This window comes from Terrapene carolina, unplaced genomic scaffold (genome assembly GCF_002925995.2).
Source record: "Terrapene carolina triunguis isolate 2854851 unplaced genomic scaffold, T_m_triunguis-2.0 Scaffold558, whole genome shotgun sequence".
Lineage (NCBI taxonomy): Eukaryota > Metazoa > Chordata > Testudines > Emydidae > Terrapene > Terrapene triunguis.
Genome location: NW_020664909.1, coordinates 12,017,909 through 12,040,832, shown reverse-complemented (window position 1 = coordinate 12,040,832; position 22,924 = coordinate 12,017,909). Strand labels below are relative to the sequence as shown.

Here is a 22,924-nt window from a genome sequence, read left to right as displayed (position 1 = left end):
CCTTATACTGTGTGGGGTTTTTTATGGGAAACAAATGAATTGGTGAAAATGAAGGATTTATTTCACCCTCTCCTTTCAGCAAACATCATGACTGTTCTGATTATGTACAATAAAGTTAATTGTTAATACTAAATATCAGATTTTCTACATAAGAAAATACTATCCTACTTCTGTTTGGGTGAAACACATCACAAAAGTGAACAAAGCCTGCTGAATCATTTAAACATCACAAAGGGCAGCATGGGTCTCTGCACTAGCCACGCATAGACTGGCACAGAAAGCTATAGGTGGGAGCCATAGATCTGAATTTACAACGATTGATTGTGGTCACAGTACCCTGTGCTACTCATGTGGAGGGTTGCTTGCAGAAGCTATTCCAGTATGCAGTCTGGATCCTCAACCACATGACGGATGCAGTGGGCCTGGATAATACCCCACATCATGATCCTGGGTTGTAAAGTGGAGTGGATTTCAACTCATAATAGCTCTGCAGAGATCTCTAATACTCAGGCTCTAAGAGAATGAAGTGAATTGCATGCCTTTGTGCATAGGGAGGAGCAAATCAAATACAGCAGAAATCTAAGGGGGAAAATATAGTATCTCAAGTACCACTGATAACTGGCTGGAAAATAGACTTTTTAACAGTAAGCACCAATTATAAAATAGTCAGACAGCATAAATGTGTGCAATATTTGGCCATTCAAGTTCAGCTGCAGAATTAATAGCGATGGAATACTCCATGCACAACCAAGGGGCATCTTTTGGCATTTCTGTCCCCGGGAAGCAGTAGCAGTGGGATAAGGAGAGTTTTCCTGACCTGATGCTGCAGTACTGGGGCAGAGGGAGGAGAGAGTGGCCGAGGTACTCACCTCCCCAGAAGATTCTGACTTGGGCCCTGATCACAGTTTCTTGGGGGAAATGCAGGGCCTACTGGGAAGCAATGTTCCCTCTAATTTTTTCCATCCATGTGCGGAATGAGTTTTGTTATGTGCACCAATATCGAGGTAATGTGCAGATGTGCGGCACCAGTAGAAACAAAAAAACTAGATAATATATATTTTAAAAAAATTACCATAGGGATAATTACTTCAGCCAGGACAGGTTAGGCATTTTAGAACTCACTACTCAGAGAATTAAATTTAAGCGTAAAAATACAATTACAGAGAATATATGTGCATTGCAGGAAGTACCAAGAAGTAGTAACACCACCACCACAAGTATGTGTTGGGAGGTGAGTGTGAAAGAGACAGAGACAGAGTGTATGTGTGAGTGTGTGAGAGAGATGGAGACAGAGTGTGTGTGCGTGTGTTCTGGCTGCTGTGGAAGTCTATGAGAGACCATGTGCTGTCTCTTTAAGGCACTCACACCAGAAAGCTCAGACCAAAGGAGCTGCCAACAGCTCCTTTCCGCTCCTGAGCCCAGGGCCGCCCAGAGGATTCAGGGGGCCTGGGGCAAAGCAATTTCGGGGGCCCCTTCCATAAAAAAAAGTTGCAATACTCTAGTAACATGTATTTCGAAATGTAAAAAATAACCAGTGAAATACATTCAAATATTATTTTTTAGTAATTTGAAAATACACGAAATACATTATTTAAAAACATTAAATGCTTTAATGGTATGTATACATTTGCAATTACATAATGGACTGTCACTGGGTGATGGTGATGGTTGGTGCCAATGGGCTGTCGCTGCCTGGGGGTGGCGCTACTATTGCCTAGGGCTGGGTGGGGAGCTGGACTCTGGGTTGGGGAGTGTCTGGCTCAGAGGGGCTGGGCTCGGAGCTGTGGGTCAGGGCTGCGGGGGGGATGGGGTCGGGGGGTGTCCGGCTCAGAGGGGCTGGGCTCGAAGCGGGGGGCAGGGGTGTGGGGGGGATAGGGTTAGGGGGGTGCCCGGCTCAGAGGGGCCAGGCTTGGAGCTGGGGTTCAGGGCTGGGGAGGAGATGGGGTCAGGGGATGCCCGGCTCAGAGGGGCTGGGCTCGGAGCTGGGGGAGGGATGGGGTCGGGGGGTGCCCGGCTCAGAGGGGCTTACCATGTCGCTTACCCCCGCCTGCCAGAGCCTCAGCGAGACGCGTCCAGGAGCTCCTGCCGCTCGGCCCGCCGGAGCTCGCAGCCCCTCCCCCTTACCACGTGGCTCCGAGCGGGAGGACCTCAGGCCCCGCCCTAGCCACGCCGCTGCAGCGCTGTCCAGGGCCGCTCCTGTACACGGCGCGCTGAGGCGCTGTGGGATGGGGGAAGGCGAGGGCGGAGGCGGGGGGGAGCCTCTGACATTCTCGTGGGGCCCCTGCGGGGATCGAGGTCTGGGGAAAATTGCCCCACTTGCCCCCGCCTCTGGGCAGCCCTGCCTGAGCCATGTCCCCCTCCCTCGCTGTGCAAAGACAGAGTACATGGACGGGGGGATGCGGACACTCTGACATCAGCGCTCTTCTTTTCCTCGCTCTGTACAGCGAGCAGGAGAGTCCCAGGAGCAGCTGGCCAGGGGCTCCAAGGCAGAGGTAGGGTTGCCAACTTTCTAATCACACAAAACTGAACACACCTGCCCGGTCCCTTGCCCCGCCCCTTCTCTAAGGCCCCACCATGCCCCATCATTCTCCAAGACCACGCCGCGTGCTCGCTCCTCCCCCCTCACTCACTTTCACCAGGCTAGGGCAGGGGTGCGGGATGGGGTATGGGCTCTGGACTAGCGATGAAGGCTCTGGTGTGGGGCCAGAGATGAGGGGTTTGGAGTGCAAGAGGGGGCTCCAGGCTAGGGTAGGGGATTGGGATGTGGGGGTGAGGGCTCTAGCTGGGGGTGGGGGCTGGGGATGAGGGGCTTGGGGTGCGGGAGGGAATTCTGGGTTGGGCTATGGGGTTGGTGTGCGGGGGGGAAGGAGGGAGGGCTCTGGCTGGGGGTGGGGACGGGGATCAGGAGTTTGGGGTGCAGGAGGAGACTCCGGGCTGGGGCAGGGGGTTAGAGTGTGGGAGGAGGTGAGGGCTATGGCTTGGGTTCTGGACTCAGGGGTGGGGCTGGGGATGAGGGATTTGAGGAGTGAGAGGGGACTCCAGGCAGGGGGTTGGGGTGCAGAAGGGGATGTGGGGTCCCGGTGGTGCTTACTGTGGCTCTAAGGAAGCGTCTGCCAGGTCTCGGCGGCGTCTAGGCACATGGGCGGCCAGGGGTTCAGGCACTCGGGGCCAGGGCAGTGCACGGAACCTCCCAGTCCCTGGTTGTCTCAGCACCTAGGGCAGTGGTGGGCAACCTGAGGCCCACGGGCCGCAGGGACATGCTGGCCGCCGCTTCCCGCAGCTCCCATTGGCCGGGAATGGTGAACCGCAGCCACTGGGAGTTGTGAGCGGCCGTGCCTGCGGAGAGTCAATGTAAACACTGTCTCACAGTCCGCCAGCGGATTACCCTGACAAGCCACATGTGGCCCACAGGCTGCCCACCACTGGCCTAGAGGCTGCAGGGACCCGGCAGCTGCTTCCAGGAGCCACGCAAAGCTAGGGCAGGCAGGGAGCCTGCCTTAGCCCCAGGCCCCCACTGTGCTGCCGACTGGACTTTTAATGGCCTGGTCAGTGATGCCGACTGGAGCAGCCAGGGTCCCCTTTTGACTGGGCATTCTGGTTGAAAACCGGATGCCTGGCAACCCGAGGCAGAGGGCAGGAGCAATGCAGCTGCAGAACAGTGTGGGGAGGGACAGCTCAATACATGCTGCTGTGCACGGCTTTGCTAATCAAGTGCATTTCACTTGATTCACTCCTGGGCAGCTGCGCGAGTGCACAGCTTAGAAGGAACACAGCTGGGAAGAAGGGGAAGAGGAAAGGGTCCAGCTGGGTGTAAAACAGTTTGCTGGAAGAGACAGGGCAAATAGGCCCATAGACCAAATAAGAGAGAATAACTGGAATTAGGACCAAATAGTATTCAAAAGAAAGTGTTCCCCCTCCCCAGTATCAGCCAATTCAGAAGATCAGCCTGTTTGTCCACAACTAAAGATGGTTCTTGGCCCTAAACTGAACACCATATCTGATCTGAATACATTCAGGGTGAAGTCCTGGCCCCACTGAAGTCACCATCAAAACTCCCATTGGCAGACAGGATTTCACCCTGAGATTTTTGAAATGCTCAGAATTGGGATCTGAATTTTGTGCCTTGAGCCCATCACTGTAATAACTAATACATACATTTAAATATACTGGAATGGGTTACCTAGGCAGGTGGTGGAATCTCCTTCCTTAGAGGTTTTTAAGGTCAGGCTTGACAAAGCCCTGGCTGGGATGATTTAGTTGGGAATTGGTCCTGCTCTGAGCAGGGGGTTGGACTAGATGACCTTCCAACCCTTATATTCTATGAAATAGTGCAACTTGATACTGAGAGCCAAATTGAATTTACAAACCAGAAAGGAAGTGTCGCCCAATGATTAGAGCAAGGGACTGTGTGCTAAGAATTCTAGGTTCTATTCCTCTCCCTGCCACTTATTCTTCCTCTAACCTCTATTACTCTGTTTACCTATCTGTAAAATGGGAATGATACCCATATCATAAGGATATTGTGCATCTTCATTAATTCAAGTTTTTGAAATGTTTTGGAGGTCCATGAATGAAAAGCACTATTGTCTGTACAAAGTATTATTATATATAATAGAATGGGTCAGAGAGGGAAGTTAAATAGTAACTAAATACATATATAATTAAGAGTATAGGCACTAATAAAAAAAAGGATTTGTTTTGTTTTTATTTTGCAGCTTCAAGACAATGGTGGTTTCCTACATTATTATTAACAAGTATTAATATAAAGAATATTGTTTGGGTTGATTTTTGTGCGTGGTGATGCAGTTTGCTGTATTTGAAATTATGTAAGCATAGCATAATAAGAGATGTGTTCAGACTCAGATACTTAATTTAAGCATAAATGCCTTTGATCTTTTTCTAATCACACTCCAGTGTGATGTTAAATTTTATGGACATAGTGACCATTTAATATGGTCAAACATGATATTTTTCTTGATCATCTGGCATAGCATGCCAAAATATCAAGCATATTGTTTTATTACATTCTCCATTGTCTAACTAATCATACTCTTCTGACTGGTAATGGATATTCCTTGACCATTAGACACCTTCTGTTCTCAGTTCTGTCCTTGTCCTCTTTAACTTTGACCCTCTCTTATATGCAGATAATATCAAACTGTTTCTCTTCTTCATTAATTTCTGGCTCTGACATAACTGATTTCAACTCAATATATCCAAAAATGTTTTTAATTGATAAAAATGCAACAACATTCAAAACTCAGCCATTTCTCTCTCTCCTCTCTCTTCAATACATTAAAGTTTATTTATACTTAAATGATTCTATTTCACAATAACTGAATGCTAACTTGTTTGAAGTTTGCAAAACAGCTCTAGCTTTGTGAGGTTTTTTTAAAATAATAATGTAGGTTTCTTGTACATCTAACGTTGAATGTGCTGAAAATTCACAGAATTATCTTAATGACAAGTTGATTGTAGCACAAACACAATTTGAAAGAATCAGATCATTACTGGGTATTAAACAGAGATGAGGCATTTCTTCACAGAAAACTTGGTCTTAGAAAATTTTGCCAAGTCAAGCCAGACTTGTCTTCATTAAGTAAAGTAATAATATTTTATACCTAAATAGTGTGATCCTGTCGCTGGTTCTATGCTCTAAGATAGAACAGATATTGTTACTTTGGGACCAACAAATTAATGTCAGTGAATAATGAACTAATGATGAAAATCCAGGGGAACTATTTTATTAAATGACAAGGAAAATTTATATTTTTACATTGTCTCCAGACATGAGCAAATTGATCCAATGAGAAGAAAAATGTCTTTCTGTAGTCAGAATTTCTGCCTCTAGGTTTTCATGAATCAGTTTTGTTTGCTGTCAGACATTACAGGATTTTGTTTAAATTTTGAAAAGGCTAAATAATTTTCATTATCACAGCTATATAAAAAGATCTAATTGTCTTTTGAAAGAAGTGGAAATGTTACAGGGTTTAATTGTACCTGTGTGTGACTGAATGCATCTTCCCTCCCCCTCTTCATTTTAGGATTTTTTGGATAGTTAAGCTTTTATGCCAATCTGTCAGGATGATGTTTGTTCGATAGTTATTTTTTATTTAAGCCAGAGGAAAGAAAGGAATAAGTACTACCAGTTTTGTCTTCAACTTTATGTGTGTCCTCGGTGTTTTGAAGATTTTTGTACAAAGCTATTTTTTTAATAGATGAAATATATATTGCTACTCAAACGTCAACCTTGTTATCTGTGGGAAGAAATTACATATTCTGTAATTTTTCTTTAAAAAACCCCACAACAAACCAACCAACAAACAAAAAAATGTTCCTTAAGATGGGAAACTTTTTTCAATAATTTTTAGGAGCATTAAGACTAAAGAGAAACCTGCTGTTTGATTTGTGATTAAGGAAAACATTTTCCTTTGTTTTCTTTTAGAGGGATAGAGCACAATATTGGCATGCAGAGATGCCATCTTTATTATGTGAAAATAAATAAGATGAAAATGAGGGGAATTTCAAACAGAAATTACAGATCAGACTTACTGGTACATGCCATAGTTGGTGGATCTTTCTCAGCTCTGAAGTAACCTTTTTCACACTGACAGACAGAAGTTGCTTCTACATAGGTTAAACTGTGTGGAGGGCACTTGGAACACTTTATATTCCCAGCAAATGCTTTATAGAATCCTGGCCTGCAAGCTGTAAAAACAGGAAAACAATTATTCATTATTATTAGTAAGCTTCTTTCATAAATACAATATGTTCAATGCATTTCCAATGGACCTTCCTTTTCGCTGTAATCTAGATACAGAATACATTATAACAAGAGTATTAATCCTGTACTTGGCTTAACATACAGGTATATGGACTGAATGAAAAAAAATCACTAGTCTCAGAACTCCAGGCAGGAAAACAATGAAAAGAGACAAACAGCTCTCAGCAATTTACACCTGGATTTTAGTCAGCCCCGCAGTTAGGTAACTATTAGTTGGCGATTGGTCCTGCTTTGAGCAGGGGGTTGGACTAGATGACCTCTTGAGGTCCCTTCCAACCCTGATATTCTATGATTCTATTATACAGAAGTCTCTGGTAATATCACACAGTGTAGAAACAAGTTGTATGATGTATCCTAGTCCCATCTGTCAGTAAAGAGAAAAAGTGGGGTAGGTCATTATCCATGTAAGGTATTTCTATGGTCCCCAGTATTGAAGTAACTGAACACCTTGCAGTCGTCAACCTATTTATTCTCTCAACACCCTTGCGAGGTAGGGATGTGTTATCTCCATTACAGATGGGTTACTGAAGCATGGAGATGCTAAATAACTGGCCAAAGTTCAGAGGATGTTTGTGGTGGAACAGGGAATTGAATCCAGTCTCCTAAATCCCAGGCTAGCACCCTAACAAAATTCCTCTCATTATGGTAACTGTGACGCTGGCAAACTAGGTGCCAGCTTTTGCCAAGTCTGTAAGCATCAGCTCAACATTGACAAATTCATAGCTGAAAACCAGACCAGCTCACCTGTCTGTTAGTATTGTTCAAGATAGGTGTTAGGCTTGTAAGGATGTGTTTAGCGTTTAGACTCTATGAAATGCTTGTAAATTGCTGAATGCATTAATCTCATTTGAAATGTCTGTATTCCATGCTACAAGATAAAATGTGTGTTTTATAATTGTAAAAATGCCTGCTCTGAACTTGTGAACTCAGATGGCAAGAGTGGCTGCCCCTCCCTATCCAGGAGGACTATCAAAATCAAGTGGGCCATTGTAGGACAAAAGCTTTGTTGATTAGCCCATCCACCCATTGAGAAGTACATGCAGAAAGCCTGGTCCCATCTGTCTGAATGCTAGAAGAGGGAAATAAAAATAGCTGACAAAGATTTTTCATTTCTTTGCTGTTTGGACTCTTACAAAGATTGGAGCTAAGAACAACATCTGTCACCTTTTGGAACCAGAGAGTGAACTCATTTGTGTATACGTGTTGCCTGCTTTAAGCTATAAATAACTCATTTCTTTTTCCTAGTTAAATAATTAGTTTATTTTGGGATTAGCTACCTGCATTGCCTTCTGGTGTGAAATCTAAGATACAAACTGATCTCCGGTAAGTAACTGGTCTCTTGGGACTGGGAGCAACCTGAATATTTTGTGATTTTTGGTGTAAGTGACCATTTAGCACTAAGTCCAGCTTGCCTGGGTGGTAAAATAGATAGGCGAGCCCACGAGGCTTGTCTGTGACTCCATGGTAAGATTGTTACAGAGATCCAAGAGTTCACATTTGTTACTGGGTTGGTTAAATCTAATGATAGAATATACCACCAGTTTTGTGTGTCTGTCCTGTTTTTGACTATCTGTCCTGAGATAGGCACTCACAGTTGTGAACCACTCCAGACAGTGCAAGAATAACGTAAGTCTGACTTCAACAAGGTTTTGTTTTCCAGTTTTGGCTATTTACATTGGAACATTATCTTAGGCCCAAAGCCAATAATGCTACAGAGAAATCTTAAATAAGCCACCAAAGGAACAAGAGAAACCCAATTAATGAGAAATAAGGGTGTGTGTGTGTGTGTGTGTGTGTACACATGATTATATATATATTCCCTTATGTTATTACACTGGAATTGTTGAGGCTGCTTTCATTGAATTCAGTTCTCATCAGTGTAGGGAAACAGGGCCGGCTCCAGGCACCAGCCTTCCAAGCAGCTGCTTGGGGCGGCAATCTGCAAGGGGCGGCAGTCTGTGTGTTTTTGCCCCCAAGCAGCGCGCCAAATTGCCGCCGTGGACGGTGGGGGCAGTCCGTGCACCGCTAGGGCGGCACACGTGTTTCCGTGGCGGTGGCAATTCGGCGGCAGCAAAGCTGCCGCTGCAGAAACACGCATGCCGCCCTAACGGCACAAGGACTGCACCCACCGTCTGCAGCGGCAATTCGGCGCGCTGCTTGGGGCAGCAAAAACAGTAGAGCCGGCCCTGTAGGGAAAAGAATACTGTAAGTATCCTTCAGGCAGGCACACATATGTTGTGTACAAGCTTACCATGATCTTGTACTCTAGGGCTTCACCCTCTAGTGCTTGTGGCTATCAACAGGTCCTGAGAGTGGCTTTTCTGGGGCACTGAGGATAGGAAGACTGGGGTGGAGATCTTCTATCGGTATTGCTTTTGATCACTAAAAACTGCCTTGTAGGTGCTTATACATGATTACTGTTCAGTCCAACTAGTTTCTCTTTACGAAAAGTATCAATATCCACACTTGTGAATGTACCAATACAATAGCAGAGTAATAGCCATTTAAGAAGTCTCCTCCCCAAGGACCATTCTCCCAAAAATTAATGTAACATATTTATCACCTAAATTTTAGGATCTTTAGTTGCCCACTTCATTGTCTATTGTGCAGAATGATTTAACCCATATTGATCACTTCATTTCAAGTGACTGCCTCCCTCATATGTTGCCCCTTCTGCTTAGCAATTTGTCCCAACTTGTATTTAGCTCCAATATTCTGCTTCCTTGCCCAAACCTGAAGAAGAGTTCTGTGGAACTTGAAAGCTTGTAACTTCCACCAATAGACGCTGGTCCAATAAAAGATATTATCGCACCTCTCTTATCTCTCTCATATCCTGGGACCAAACACTGCAAACAACTATGATCCACTCAGTCATTCAACAGAGAAACAGTACGAGTATTACACAAGATTCAAATTTAAGTCAATGAGAGAGATCCTCAGTCTCTGATCCAGTCCCTGTGCACCATTTCTGAGACTCAAAGAAGCTGGAAAACTGCCTTATTATGACTGATGGGGCTCTTACCATCATCAGAGAATGCTCAGGTTGTGTAGAGTGGCTGGAGTTAGCTTTAGGCCACCTCTTCCTTCCTGCCTCCCGAGAATAAAATGCATAAGGGTCCAACTTCTGATGGATGTTATAGCCCTTAGGATGCTATTATAATTATAGCATTATAAGCCAAAACAAATTAGAGCAGCCTTGAGGCTGCTCTGTCAGAAGACAAGCTGGCCCCAAGGACTGGGGGGGAGTACAAAGATGATTTAAAGTCACCTTCCCCTCTCACCCAGGTCTTCCAGCCACGCTCTTCAGCACTGAGTATCTGAGTCAAAGTACTGTGGGAACTGACTTAATGCGATCCCATGGCACTCAAGCAATTCATTTAAAAGAAACCAACATGGCCTTATATTAAATCCATCAGGCTGTTATTCTGCAATATTATTTTGAAACCAATTTCAGACTCATACCACCTATTCTGTGATAGCAGATTTTCTTCCTCAATTTAAGAATGAGGTCCTCTCCAAATATGTAAAGACTGCTAGTGACTATGCTCTTTAGAGCTGCATGGTCAGTTCATACTGAGTTTTTTAAATGATCATCAAGTGATATGTAACATATCCTACAGGCCAGTCCTGTCCCCTGTGCTGAGTCAAATAGGCTTGACACAAAGACAAGCTCTTCAATCCCCAAGGCTGGGGTTGAAGGGGAGGGACGGAACAGAAAGATAGGGCCTGGAAAAGGCAACAATTAATTATGTATGAGAAACCAAATTTTTCAAATGCAATTTTAAGAGTTTAGCTTGAGCCCAACAGCTTTAACCATTTTCGCAGGGTGCCTCTCCTACTTCCTGTTGAATTATGTAGTGAGGCGGTGTGGCTCCCCGCTGCCCCGGAGAGGGTCGAGCCCCGGTTAACCCTTGTACACTTAGCATTAAGGAAGAATGACCTCATTGCACATTAAGCTGCAGGGATCTTTGTCGGGCATGGCGGAGAAGGTGTGTTGCCCACTTTGAAGGTGGCTAGAGAGCCAGTGAGTTACCTACAACATGGAGGCAGCTCCATCCCAGGTCAGCGTGGGGATGCTGACCCAGACCCCCCAGGTGACCAGAAGATAAGGGGACTATTTATGCCCAACATCTGGGGAGTGAAAGCCCTGTGTCCAGTGCAGGTACTTCACAGAGAATGAATACGGTGATCATATCAAACGGATTGAGAAAGGATTTAAAAGAGGCATTCTTTAAAAGAGCGTAAATGGGGGGCAGGAGGGTTCGAGGTGCCTATGACTGGTATGGCAGGGAGGCAACCCTCCTTTATAGCCCTCCTGTGTAGCGGAGTGATTTCCCGCTAGTGCCCTGTGGGGCTAGAAACAGCCTAGGAGAGGGCTGTGGCTGAGGCAAGCAGCCTGGGCTGATTGGGGGAAAGTAAGCTCAGGTGGGGCCATGCCCCAATCAGGCCCAGCTGGCCCCTATAAAAGGCTGTGAGCCAGAGGCCCAGGCAGTCTCCCTCTGCCTGTAGGGCCTGGCTGCAAGGTGCCAAGAAGGGAACCTAGAGTGGAGCAGGGCTGTGGAAAGGCCTAGGGAGCCGGGGAGCTCTGGCCTAGGAAAGCCCCAGGCTGCAGGCCTGGTAAGGCCCATTAGGTATTGGGTTGCAGGGGGCAGCCCATGGGTAGGCAGAGGCAGCAGGTCTGAACCTCCTTTGCTTATGATGAGTGGCTTACACTGCAGTTCACCCCAGTGAGCGGGGGGCTAGATGGGGACTGGCAGTAGCTGAACACTGAGGTGAAGTGGGGATAGTGGGTGGGGGTTCCCCTGGGAGGGGGAGATCCTGAGGCTCTGAGGGGTTACTGCCAGAGGGGAAGCACTCCAGGTAAACGGGGCACCAGGGTCCTGGGAGGGACACAGGGCCAGCGGTAAGGCGGATCACCGGCCTGCAGAGGGTGCTCTGGATGCTGGGAGAGCTAATTCCCGAGACAGCCAGCAGGAGGCGCCGCAGGGGTGAGTCCAAACTCTTACACCCCCCCTTAACCAAGTGAGGGTGGCAAGGTCCCAGCAGTGGGTTGTTTGGGGACCAGGATGGGGAAGGATGCCAATAGCCTACCAAGAATATGTAAATGATTATGGAATAACCTGCACTATACAATTTTATCTGTTTATCTCAGGGCTTGTCTTCACTACCCGCCCGGATTGGCGGGTAGAAATCGATCCCCGAATCGACGCGCGTACTCCACCAGCCCAGGTAGGAGTAAGCGCCGTCGATGGGGGAGCCGCAGCGGTCGATTTGCCACCGTCCTCACAGCAGGGTAAGTCAGATCAGATACGTCGGATTCAGCTACGCTATTCCCGTAGCTGAATTTGCGTATCTGAAATTGATCCCCCCAGTAGTGTAGACGTAGCCTCAGACATTTAGGAATAAGGTAATAGCCTATTAAACCACACCCAGTGTCTCCTCTCCTCCTTTCTGCATAGCTGGACAATCCCTACTGCAGTCACTTAAAAAAAAAAAGTACTTCTGGTGATGGAGACAAGAGAGGAGAGAACTTGGCAGTCTTGGCATTAGAAAGAAAGGTCTAGGGTCTGATACTGCTATGATCATTACTGGGATGCAATGACCTCTACAAAGATTTGCAGGGTGGGAAGTGCACGCTCTTATCTTCAGACCCCAAATCTTCCAATGGTTTAGATACAGAAAAATGAAATTCAACTCTGGCATGTGTATAGCTACCTGTAATATGCACACAGGATTAGCCACAAGAATAATGTGACTAGAAAGTATTTTAAGGCTTAGAGCTGAATGAGAAGTTCTGCACTTAAAGAGATCATATGAGGCAGAGGCACGATGTTAGTTTGAGGAAATATATTCCCGCAGTTAGGGTGCCTTTGTAGGATTCAGAACACCAGGGCTCAAATACTTCCTCTGCCACAGATTTCCTGTGTGACCTTGGGCTTTTCTTAGTCTCTGAGTTGACCATCTGTACAATGGGGGATGACAGCACTTCCCTACCTCACGGGGTGCTAAGAGAATACATTAAAGATTGTAAGATGCTCAGTTAGTAATGGAAATGGGGTCATACAGTTTACCTTACATCAACAGAGAGGGGCTTATCACTGGTTAATTTAACATAAAAAGAGACAGTATTCTCTCCATTACTCTGGATTGTTAAAAGTAATGTCAAACCATTTATAGCCTTTTTTCCTTTTAGTCAGTGCACATGACAGAAGTGGACTATAGATGGTGTCTTTATTAAATTCATACTATTACTTATATTACTGTAATGCCTAGGAGCCTTGTACACTTGCTGGGTGCTGTACAAATACAGAAGAAAAAGACAGTCCCTGCCGCGTGGACTTTACAATGTAAGTATAAGACAAGAAACAACAGATGGCCATGGATAGAGCGATGGGGGAGTACAAGGAGTCAGCATGATAAAGGCAGGGGTTTCAACACACCAGCAATCTAACAGTCCTCAAGTTTTTGTAGGCATCATGGCAGAGGAGAGTTTTAAGGAGGAATCTTAAAGTGGATAATGAGGTAGATTTGTAGCTTTTCATGAGGAGCGCCTCCTAAACTTCAGGGGCAGCGTGAAGGTTCTTTTTGGAAAATACAAGGGAGTGATGGAAGCAAGGGTCAACAGCTCATTAGCAAATGAGAGATGATCGGTGAGGGGATTGACTGCAAAGGGCCTTAAAAAATAGACTATTAGCTTATGTTAGATGTGATAGAGAAGGGGAAGCCAATAGAAAGATCTGAAGAAAAGGGTGAGGGGGGAGAGATAGCTCAGTAGTTTGAGCATCGGCCTGCTAAACCCAGGGTTATGAGTTCAATCCTTGAGGGGGCCACTTAAGGATCTGGGGCAAAATCAGTACTTGGTCCTGCTAGTGAAGGCAGGGGGCTGGACTCAATGACCTTTCAAGGTCCCTTCCAGTTCTAGGAGATGGATCTCTCTATTATTATTAATTATTATTATTATAAGGTCCAAGCAAGGGGCTAGGAAAGGGATCTTTGCAGCAGCAATTTGAATGGATCCAAGGGGGGCAAGATTGCATTGTCAAGGCAAGAGAGAAGGATTTGCAGTAACTGAGATGAGTGCTGATGTTGCTATTTAAATAAGTATGTGATGATGATTTGTATAGCACTGAAGCGCTCACATTCTAAAGCCCTGATCCAGCAACTGACTGCATGTGTCTGCACAGAGCACCTTGACCTCCAAAAGGATCTGTATGGGTGCAGGGGTGTGGTTACACAGAATCAGTGGCAGGCTTGGGACCTAGAGTGAGATGAAAGATTTCAAAAACAAAAGGGAAAAAGTATGGGGAAAGAGTACAAAGACTGCAATTACAAGCACAATGGGTTGCTTGGGTCTTCATTTGCACTTGGTTTGCTTTGTGTATTTTATTTATTAAACACAAATTTTGGTTTTGTTTTGAAATGATATATACAGATAAAAGAATGAACATATTTACCACTCGCACGAAGGTAGGAAAGGTAATGGCAGATTGATAGTCAAGTGAATAAGAGAATCATTTCAGTTCATGCTGATAAACCAAGCAAATTTATCTGAAAATTCAGGTACATACCACATACCCTAAGGCAGAAAAAGATAGCAGAGAAGGATTTTTTGGTTAATTTTACAAAACTATTGACAAACCCCAAGGCCAAATATAAAATAAGACAGTCAGAGTTACTGGATACTTTAAAATAAAAACCAGTGCTTTATAGATATAATATGATAACATATGCTGAAAATCTCCAAGTGATCACAAACTCAGAGTAATTGAACTCTGGAAAATGCTGATTGCCAAATTCAAGATGAAAAGAAATAAGATGGTTCTTTATATAAATCAATGCATATGCAATCAGAATCTGAAATAAAGCATTTCAGCTGCTACACTTAGCCAGGCTTAGATTCCGTTTGCAAATATCAGTTTTTAGTGGCAGAATTTCACCTTCAGATTAAATATTTGCTACAAACTTAACTATTTCCACAAAGGATTTACAAAGATTAGAATTACAACCAAGGATTTTAAAAAGTCATTTAACAAACTCATCAGCAGGGGAAAAACCATGAAATGATTTCAGTGATATACGGTTTTCTTTACTATATTGCAATCTTTGATTTTACAATGGTGTTCATTAACATAATCCAGCAAAGAAAGCAGAACATTTTGGTCAAGTTTATTTCAGACAGAGATAGTGACTAATAAAAGGATCAATGCGCTTGTAAAGGTTTACTAGGAAATTGATCAATAGATAAGAATGCAAAGTTAGTATGGACGGAAGAACCACCTCCCATTGCCTGGAGAAAGGACAGCAGACCGAAGCCCCGAGTATTTGGGGGTGGGGGGAACCCACATGCAGTTAGGTTACAAAAAAACAGAAAGAAGGACACCCTAACACTTCAGAGTCAGACCTTGGATTTTACTGGTGATGACAAACTGATAAATTTTTCAGAGCTATGATTTGATCTAGTTTAAAATTAGTTAGGATTTGGTGCAATACATTCTCTGGTGTCTAAGGACTAAATTATGCTTCATCATCTGAGAGACTGTCTGTGTAAGCCTCCAGAGGTGCTAGGAGTGGGAAAAATGGGGGAAAAAGGGCATAAGCATCCTTGCCAGCAAATCCTTCTGCACCTTCGGGGGAAAAAAAAGGTATCTAGATTTTCCCTCAGCGCTCCCTTTCTAGTGCTCTGTAGTATGCAAGTGACTACCGCTAAATTGGCACAGAAGCCATCCATGTTCTCTCCATTGTCTGTAGCCAAACTATGTTTGCCCTTGGTGATGTTGCACTTGACACTTCATAGTAGCCTAAAATATCTTCATAGATTCTAAGGCCACAGGGGACCAGTGTCAACTGCAGTTGTGAAAATTACAAACAAAATATACAAACCTAGGAAAATTGTATTAAGGACCCATTTTTTATAAAGCGTTCAACTGCACCTTCAAAATAGTGGGCACAATTTGTGAGTTTCGCGCATGTAAAAACTTTAACTTGAGTGCACAAACTGTGCTCATGCATAAACAAATTAGATAATACCAGTTGGAGTTCAGGTTGTCCTCAAACGAGAGTTTATGCAGCCCCAAAAAATCAGGATGCAGAAAAATGTTCAGTTTTAGAGGCCTGTGCAATGTATAATCTATATCTGAGCATTTAGGACCCGATTCAGCCAGGGACTGAATCAAATTGGCTATTCACATGGATTAAAGTTAGCTATGTGCTTAAATTCTTTGCTGCATCAAGGCCTTACATTGTGCTCAAGATCACCATAGTATACTCTCTAGTGATAGTTCTAGTTATACAGAAGTACTACTTAGTACAAAAAATGACTGCTGGATTAAACTTCCCAGAATCTTTTAACAGGAAACTGGTTGTGTGTGTTTAGAAAGTGAAGTTAAGCACACAAATTTTTCCTATACAGGAATCCGATATGCAAAATACATTACATCAATTTTAAAATTTGCCTCAAATGTGGAAAATATGTTTTAAGGTCTGAGTCAAAGCAGGATTGACAAGCAAGTTTTGACCAAAGGATGTATATTCACCAGTCTGCCTGGGTTCACATGTAAAATAAACATTGTAAACCATTGGAACTGTTTGGAAAACCGTTTGTATACAAGATCAACATGAGGATGTGAAGGCAAACGTGGAGCAGCACACCAGGGAATTAACCATTGGGGTCATCCGGACTCTGGGTGCAAAACAGTGAACTTTGGGCATAGAAGAAGGAGGCATAAGGACACCTTTTTATCCTTCACTGAAGCAGCAAAATAGACAGCACTTTTTGCAGACAGGAGAAGGGAATCCTAGCCATGTTGGCTGAACATGCTGGGGGATTGCTTTATGAGGACAGATTAATAAGAAGACTGGTACTTTACGACTAAGGGGAGATATGATAGAGGTCTATAAAATCATGACTGGTGTGGAGAAAGTAAAGAAGGAAGTGTTATTTACTCCTTCTCATAACAAAAACTAGGCATCACCAAATGAAATTAATAGGCAGCAGGTTTAAAACAACCAAAAGGAAGTATTTCTTCACATAATGCACAGTCAACCTGTCAAACTCCTTCCCAGAGGATGTTGTGAAGGCCAAGACTATAACAGGGTTCAAAAAAGAACTAGATAAATTCATGGAGGATAGGTCCATCAGTGGCTATTAGCCAAGATGGCCAGTGATGGTGTCCCTAGCCTCTGTTTGCCAGAAGCTGGGAATGGGCGACAGGGGATGGATCACTTGATGATTGCCCATTCTGTTCATTCCCTCTGAAGCACCTGGCATTAGCCACTGTTGGAAGACAGGATACTGGGCTAGATGGATCTTTGGTCTGACCCAGTATGGCCGTTCTTATATATAGATGAGATAAACTACTTTAAACAAGGATTTAGCCTGTTAAAGTTTAGACTTTAGGAAGCGTTTTATATGTAACCATTTGTTTCCACAACTATCCTTATTCAATGTCTCTTAAATTTTCACCTTTGACAATAAACTTGATTGTTTTCACTATAAATATATCTCAATGCTGTGATATATTGGCGCTGATCCTCAGTTGGACCAAATAAGCTGGTGTGTGCACTGTTGCTCTGGGGACAGTTTACCTGCTAATTTCTGGGAGTGTCCCGAGGCTAAGAGCTGGATGCTGCAGGGGAATGCTCCAAGGGTGCTCAGGGATTGGGTGAACCTCTTGTTAACCTGCAAGGCAAAGTAAGTACTGGCAGAGCCTTGAGGAGATTGTCTGGGTGGTTAACAGACTGGTGGTGTCAGGGACTTACACATAGTTAAGCACAAGGAGATCTTCCTCTCACTGGAGGCGGGGGGGAGGGGGGTAACAGGGTGACTCTCAGTCCTAGACATCCTGAAAATGTGTCAAACTTACTATTATAAGAACAGGAGTACTTGTGGCACCTTAGAGACTAACAAATTTATTACTATTATAGAATCATAGAAATGTAGGGCTGGAAGGGATCTTGGGAAGTCATCCAATCAGACTCCTGTGATATGTATGCATACCTTTAATATGTTCCTCAACTAATACCTATGGAGTCTGTCATTTTAGAAGTTACTTTTTGTGTGTGTCCGTGCAATTTAGTCATCTTAAACTATGAAAAACTGCAGTCTGAAAAAGCATCCCAATTTGATGATTATTCCAAAAATAATCTTTAACACACGGGATATTTTCTAACCACCAGCAGATGTTTTATTTTCCCTAACTTTATCTAACTGAAATGACTCTGTATGCTAGTAATTATACTAGCACAAGCTTTCGTGGGTGAATACCCACTTCATCAGATGAACGTAGTGGAAATTTCCAGGGGCAGGTATAAATATACAGGCAAGAATCAGTCTAGAGATAACGAGGTTAGTTCAATCAGGGAGGATGAGGCCCTCTTCTAGTAGTTGAGGGGTGAACGCCAAGGGAGGAGAAACTGCTTTTGTAGTTGGCTAGCCATTCAGTCTTTGTTTAATCCTCAGCTGATGGTGTCAAATTTGCAAGTGAACTGAAGCTCAGCAGTTTCTCTTTGAAGTCTGGTCCTGAAGTTTTTTTGCTGTAAGATGGCTACCTTTAAATCTGCTATTGTGTGTCCCGGGAGGTTGAAGTGTTCTCCTACATGTTTTTGTATATTGCCATTCCAAATATCTGGCTTGTGTTCATTTATCCTTTTACGTAGTGACTGTCCAGCTTGGCCAATGTGCATAGCAGAGGGGCATTGCTGGCACATGATGGCATATATTACATTGGTGGACGTGCAGGTGAATGAACTGGTGATGTTGTGGCTGATCTGGTTAGGTCCTGTGATGGTGTCGCTGGTGTAGATGTGGGCAGAGTTGGCAACGCGGTTTGTTGCATGGATTGGTTCCTGAGTTAGAGTTACTATGGTACGGTGTATGGTTGCTGGTGAGAATATGCTTAAGGTTGGCGGGTTGTCTGTGGGCGAGGACTGGCCTGCCTTCCAAGGCCTGTGAAAGCGAGGGATCATTGTCCAGGATGGGTTGTAGATCACTGATGATGCGTTGGAGAGGTTTTAGCTGAGGACTGTAGGTGATGGCCAGTGGAGTTCTGTTGGTTTCTTTCTTGGGCTTGTCTTGCAGCAGGAGGCTTCTGGGTACACTTCTGGCTCTGTTGATTTGTTTCCTTATTTCCTCGTGCGGGTATTGTAGTTTTGGGAATGCATGGTGAAGATCTTGTAGGTGTTGGTCTCTGTCTGAGAGGTTACATAAGAACAACAATTCGCTTGTTGCTGAAGTGACTCAAAACAACCTCTTTCTGTGTGTTAGCACATACTCCAACTACATTTCTAGGCTTTGGTTTTGACATACAGTCCAACAATCATGCAGTGACCAGAGCTGATTTCAGCATTTCTCTTAGGGTCCAATCAACACCTGATCTTTGTCATTTCCCAGTTATAGATAGCTTTTCAAAGGTCTACAAGGAAGACTGGCATTCAGAATTCTAGCCACCGCTAAGCCTCCCTTCAGTTGGGGATTTGGATTCACATCTGGTTAAACAATTTTGAAATAATTCACCCATTGGTGGTTTTTAATCTTTATAGATTTTACAAAAGCAGAGAAAGTGCCTGCTGTATTATCCTTTGGATCATTTGGTTTCATGTGAAATGTTTTAGACTCTTTTGCTAGTTGCTTTATCCATCGCCTTTATCATTTTAACTGTGCGTGTTTTCCCACTGAGATAATTCAGGACATTCAATTTGCTTTTGGGTAATCCATCTCACATTACCTTTCATAGAGTTAAGTAGATTTGGAAAAATGTTCCTCCAAGTTTTCTTAAATATCATATCTTTGACATTCTAGCGTATAATATTTTTGTGCTAATGCCTTTGTTAATTTAATTAGTCATTATCTAAATGTCAGGTCAAATCCTGTAGCACTTAGCAAAAATCTGTTTTTTTCAGCTTTGTTCTATTATATGTAGGTTCTTATACAGTCATCGTTGTAGGATCCAAGCGACTTCCAGGACAACTTCTCGATGACCTCTTGAGGTCCCTTCCAGTCCTAGAATCTATGAATATCTGTCATATGTATGTTCTCTCATCCTTTCTGCAGGGGGTGAAGTGTGTACAGTGGAGTGTTTTGTTGTGTATTTTATTTTTAAAAAATCCAAACACACACACTGCTATGTCAGAGAGACAAGGTCAAAGAAATGTGCCTTGCTCTTCAAATGGGGTGAGGTTTGTGATTATCCTTAGTTCCTGGGAGAGTTTATTCCACAGTCTTCAAGCAGCCCATGAGAAAGCTCTCTCCTCTTTTCACTATTCTTGGCCTGGGTGATCATCAATTAAATGTCCAGACAACCTTGTTATAAATAATCTCTGAAATATAATTGGTTTACTTTTGAAATAGAGCATATTTGTTTCCACCGGACACCAATGAGTTACCATGTCTACTTGATTAAACTTACATTTATTAATACAATTACTATTAATAACTTCACAGTATAATACAAATATTTGTCCCTCTTTTATAAAAAATAACCATACATGATTCTTTGCAGTTAGCAGATTATGAAATGAAGCTAATGTGACTAACAGCTATTTGTGGGGGAAAAGGTGATTTGAGGAATATGCACTTAAGTTTTCATGCATTTTACTGTGTGATTTTTTTTAAGTTTACTTAATTATTTTCCACAAACTAAAAGAATTTTACCCTCGCAAAACATGGGAGAGTATACAGTGCAGCTGTAAAAATTCAACAAATATTCACACACGTATGGGGGGAAGAAAGAAGAACCAGACAAATGAAAAAAGTCTACTTATGTGTCATGTATTTAATAAGTAATTAAATTTACCCAGCCTTTTCAGTGATTATTTAATTTAAGTACAAAGAAGAGAAGCAAAACTACATAGAAATCACTAGTGTCAAGATTTTCAAAATTGAAACCAGTGATTTTGGGTGCCCCACTGGAGATACCTTAAAGGGGCTTGATTTTCAGAATGTGTATGATCATCACTTTCAGCAAGTCAGGCCCATTCAAAGTGTCTAGTGATTTTTCTTTTTTTTTTGGGTGATCAACTTGTTTCTTTCAAAAATCCTGACCTAAGCGATTGCTATATAAATTGGCTTCTCTTCTCCGTAGTTAAATAAAATCACTTCCAAAGAAAGCAAATTGTATCTTTGCAATCTTTCTGTTTCCAGTACACAGCTGTGGAGCATGTCACCTCCCCCAAGAAATGAGAAATAAGCGTAGAGCTTAGAGGGTTCAAGGGAAGTTAGGTTTCTTAAAGCAGTGATTTCCCCCTGAATCCAGAGCAAATGCCCAGGATATTGTCACTGTTGCACATTCCACTTCATGTTGAAAAATGTAGTTCTCTCAGGCAACATTTTAAAAAATATTTTGATTCAAGAAAGGATGAGTACCACTGGAACATCACCTTTAATTAGTCTCTTCAGTAGAAATGCATATAGAGGAAGAACTAGTCCTAGTCCAAGTTAAATACCACTGCTCAGAAAGTTTTTCCCATATCTTATACATATATATCCCTGTAGTGATGCCATGGGAGGGGGGGGGAAATGTATTTTTTTTTCAGATTAATCTAATCTGATGCCACAAAAACTAAAATATCAAACAATCATGTGGTTCTTGCATGGTGTCCCTAAAGGGCAGAGTTAAGGTTGTCTGGATGCTTTAACTGTACATTTTCATATCTTAATATGTTTGGATTTTTTAAAGTTTAACCTTAACTCTGAATTTCCTGGGTTTATAATGCTTGCTTTTGTTACAATATTCCTATAATATACTACCAATCTGTACTCTCACCTGTAACTCACTCAACAGTTTTGTCTGGGAATATTTTCAAAGGTCCTCACCAAACCCACAAAAGTCCATCTCCTAGGATTAGTTTCCTAGGATTTGGAAACATAAGGGGAGAGCACTAGCTGGGACAATGGTTGCTGTTCAGGACACCATCCCACTCACAGGACACTAGGATGTCCTCATGGAGAACAGAGTCAAGATTTATTTTGCACAACGTTCCACTCTGCACCCTAGGTATATTATTATTGTTAACCTTCTCTCTCCATTTCACCTTTCCCCCTTTTCGTCTCACCTTGTCACATCATGTCTGAACTTTGATTGTAAGCTCTTTAATACAGGGACCACATCTTTAAATATTACTGTGAGACACCTACTACATTTTTAAGTGCTGTAAATATAAATTACGTGCAACAGCTATGATAAAAGAACATTAAAGTTGTGAAATCAAGCACCCAAAAGTTAGGAAATGCCACAACTAAAATTGCATAAGGCTCTGCAGACAATATCCCCAGCCTATGGCATAGGCATGTGACACAGCAGAAGGAGACACTGTCACAAAAAGGAGGGTGAATGTCCAGAGCACTTTGTGCTTTGGCAATTCTAAACTGCAGAGAAACTCACAGGCAAAAAGGTAAGGCTGCTTTAAGTCAGGGCAGCCATCAGAGCTGCTCTGACCTATACTAGGGGCTAGGAGTCACAAAGGAAGATTAAGACAACTTTGTCTCCCTCATCTTGTACTTTGTGTCTGTACTGTGCCTTTTGAAGGGCACAGCACAGAGCACTACCTCCTGAGTTCTAGCCCCAGCTTTACCAGAAGGGGTCTTGGTACAATCTCTCAATTACTACATCTGCAAAATGGGGGAAATGATATTTGCCTGCCTCCGAATGTAGGGACATGAGAGCTTGCTTAATAAGGGCTGCAAAGCACACAGAATTATTCACAGCAGTCAGTAGACTAGCCAAGACTAGAATTCATGGTCTCATCACCCAGCACACTTTCAATGGACCAAAGGAGCCGCTGCTACTGCTGTTGCATTGTCTCCCTGTCTGCAGATCTAGCTCTGTGCACATAAACATATTCAGAGTGATTGCCATATTAGAGATCTACGTAGAGCTGAATCTAGGGTGACCAGATGTCCCAATTTTATAGGGACAGTCCCGATTTTTGGGTCTTTTTCTTATATAGGCTCCTATTACCCCCCACCCCCGCCCCAATTTTTCACATTTGCTGTCTGGTCACCCTAGCTGAAGCGCTCAGAGATTTTAGCAAAATGACTACTTTGGAGGCAATAGGGCTCTTCAAAGAAATGGTTGGAAAATGCTTTTAATGTTGGCAGAACTCTATTTTCTCTTGACTTCATTCTCAGAAATGGCTGAACTGTTT

At 43.3% G+C, this 22,924-nt stretch overlaps 1 protein-coding gene across 2 annotated transcripts in view; it reads right to left on the bottom strand.

Annotated features, from left to right (window-relative positions):
- EPHA6 (EPH receptor A6) overlaps positions 1–22,924 on the bottom strand; it is an 858,706-nt gene that overhangs the window by 393,751 nt on the left and 442,031 nt on the right. For both annotated transcript variants that reach the window (XM_026659017.1, XM_026659018.1), the window contains exon 4: positions 6,553–6,708. In XM_026659017.1, coding sequence (XP_026514802.1) covers positions 6,553–6,708 — 156 coding nt within the window. The remainder of the gene's footprint in view (positions 1–6,552; positions 6,709–22,924) is intronic.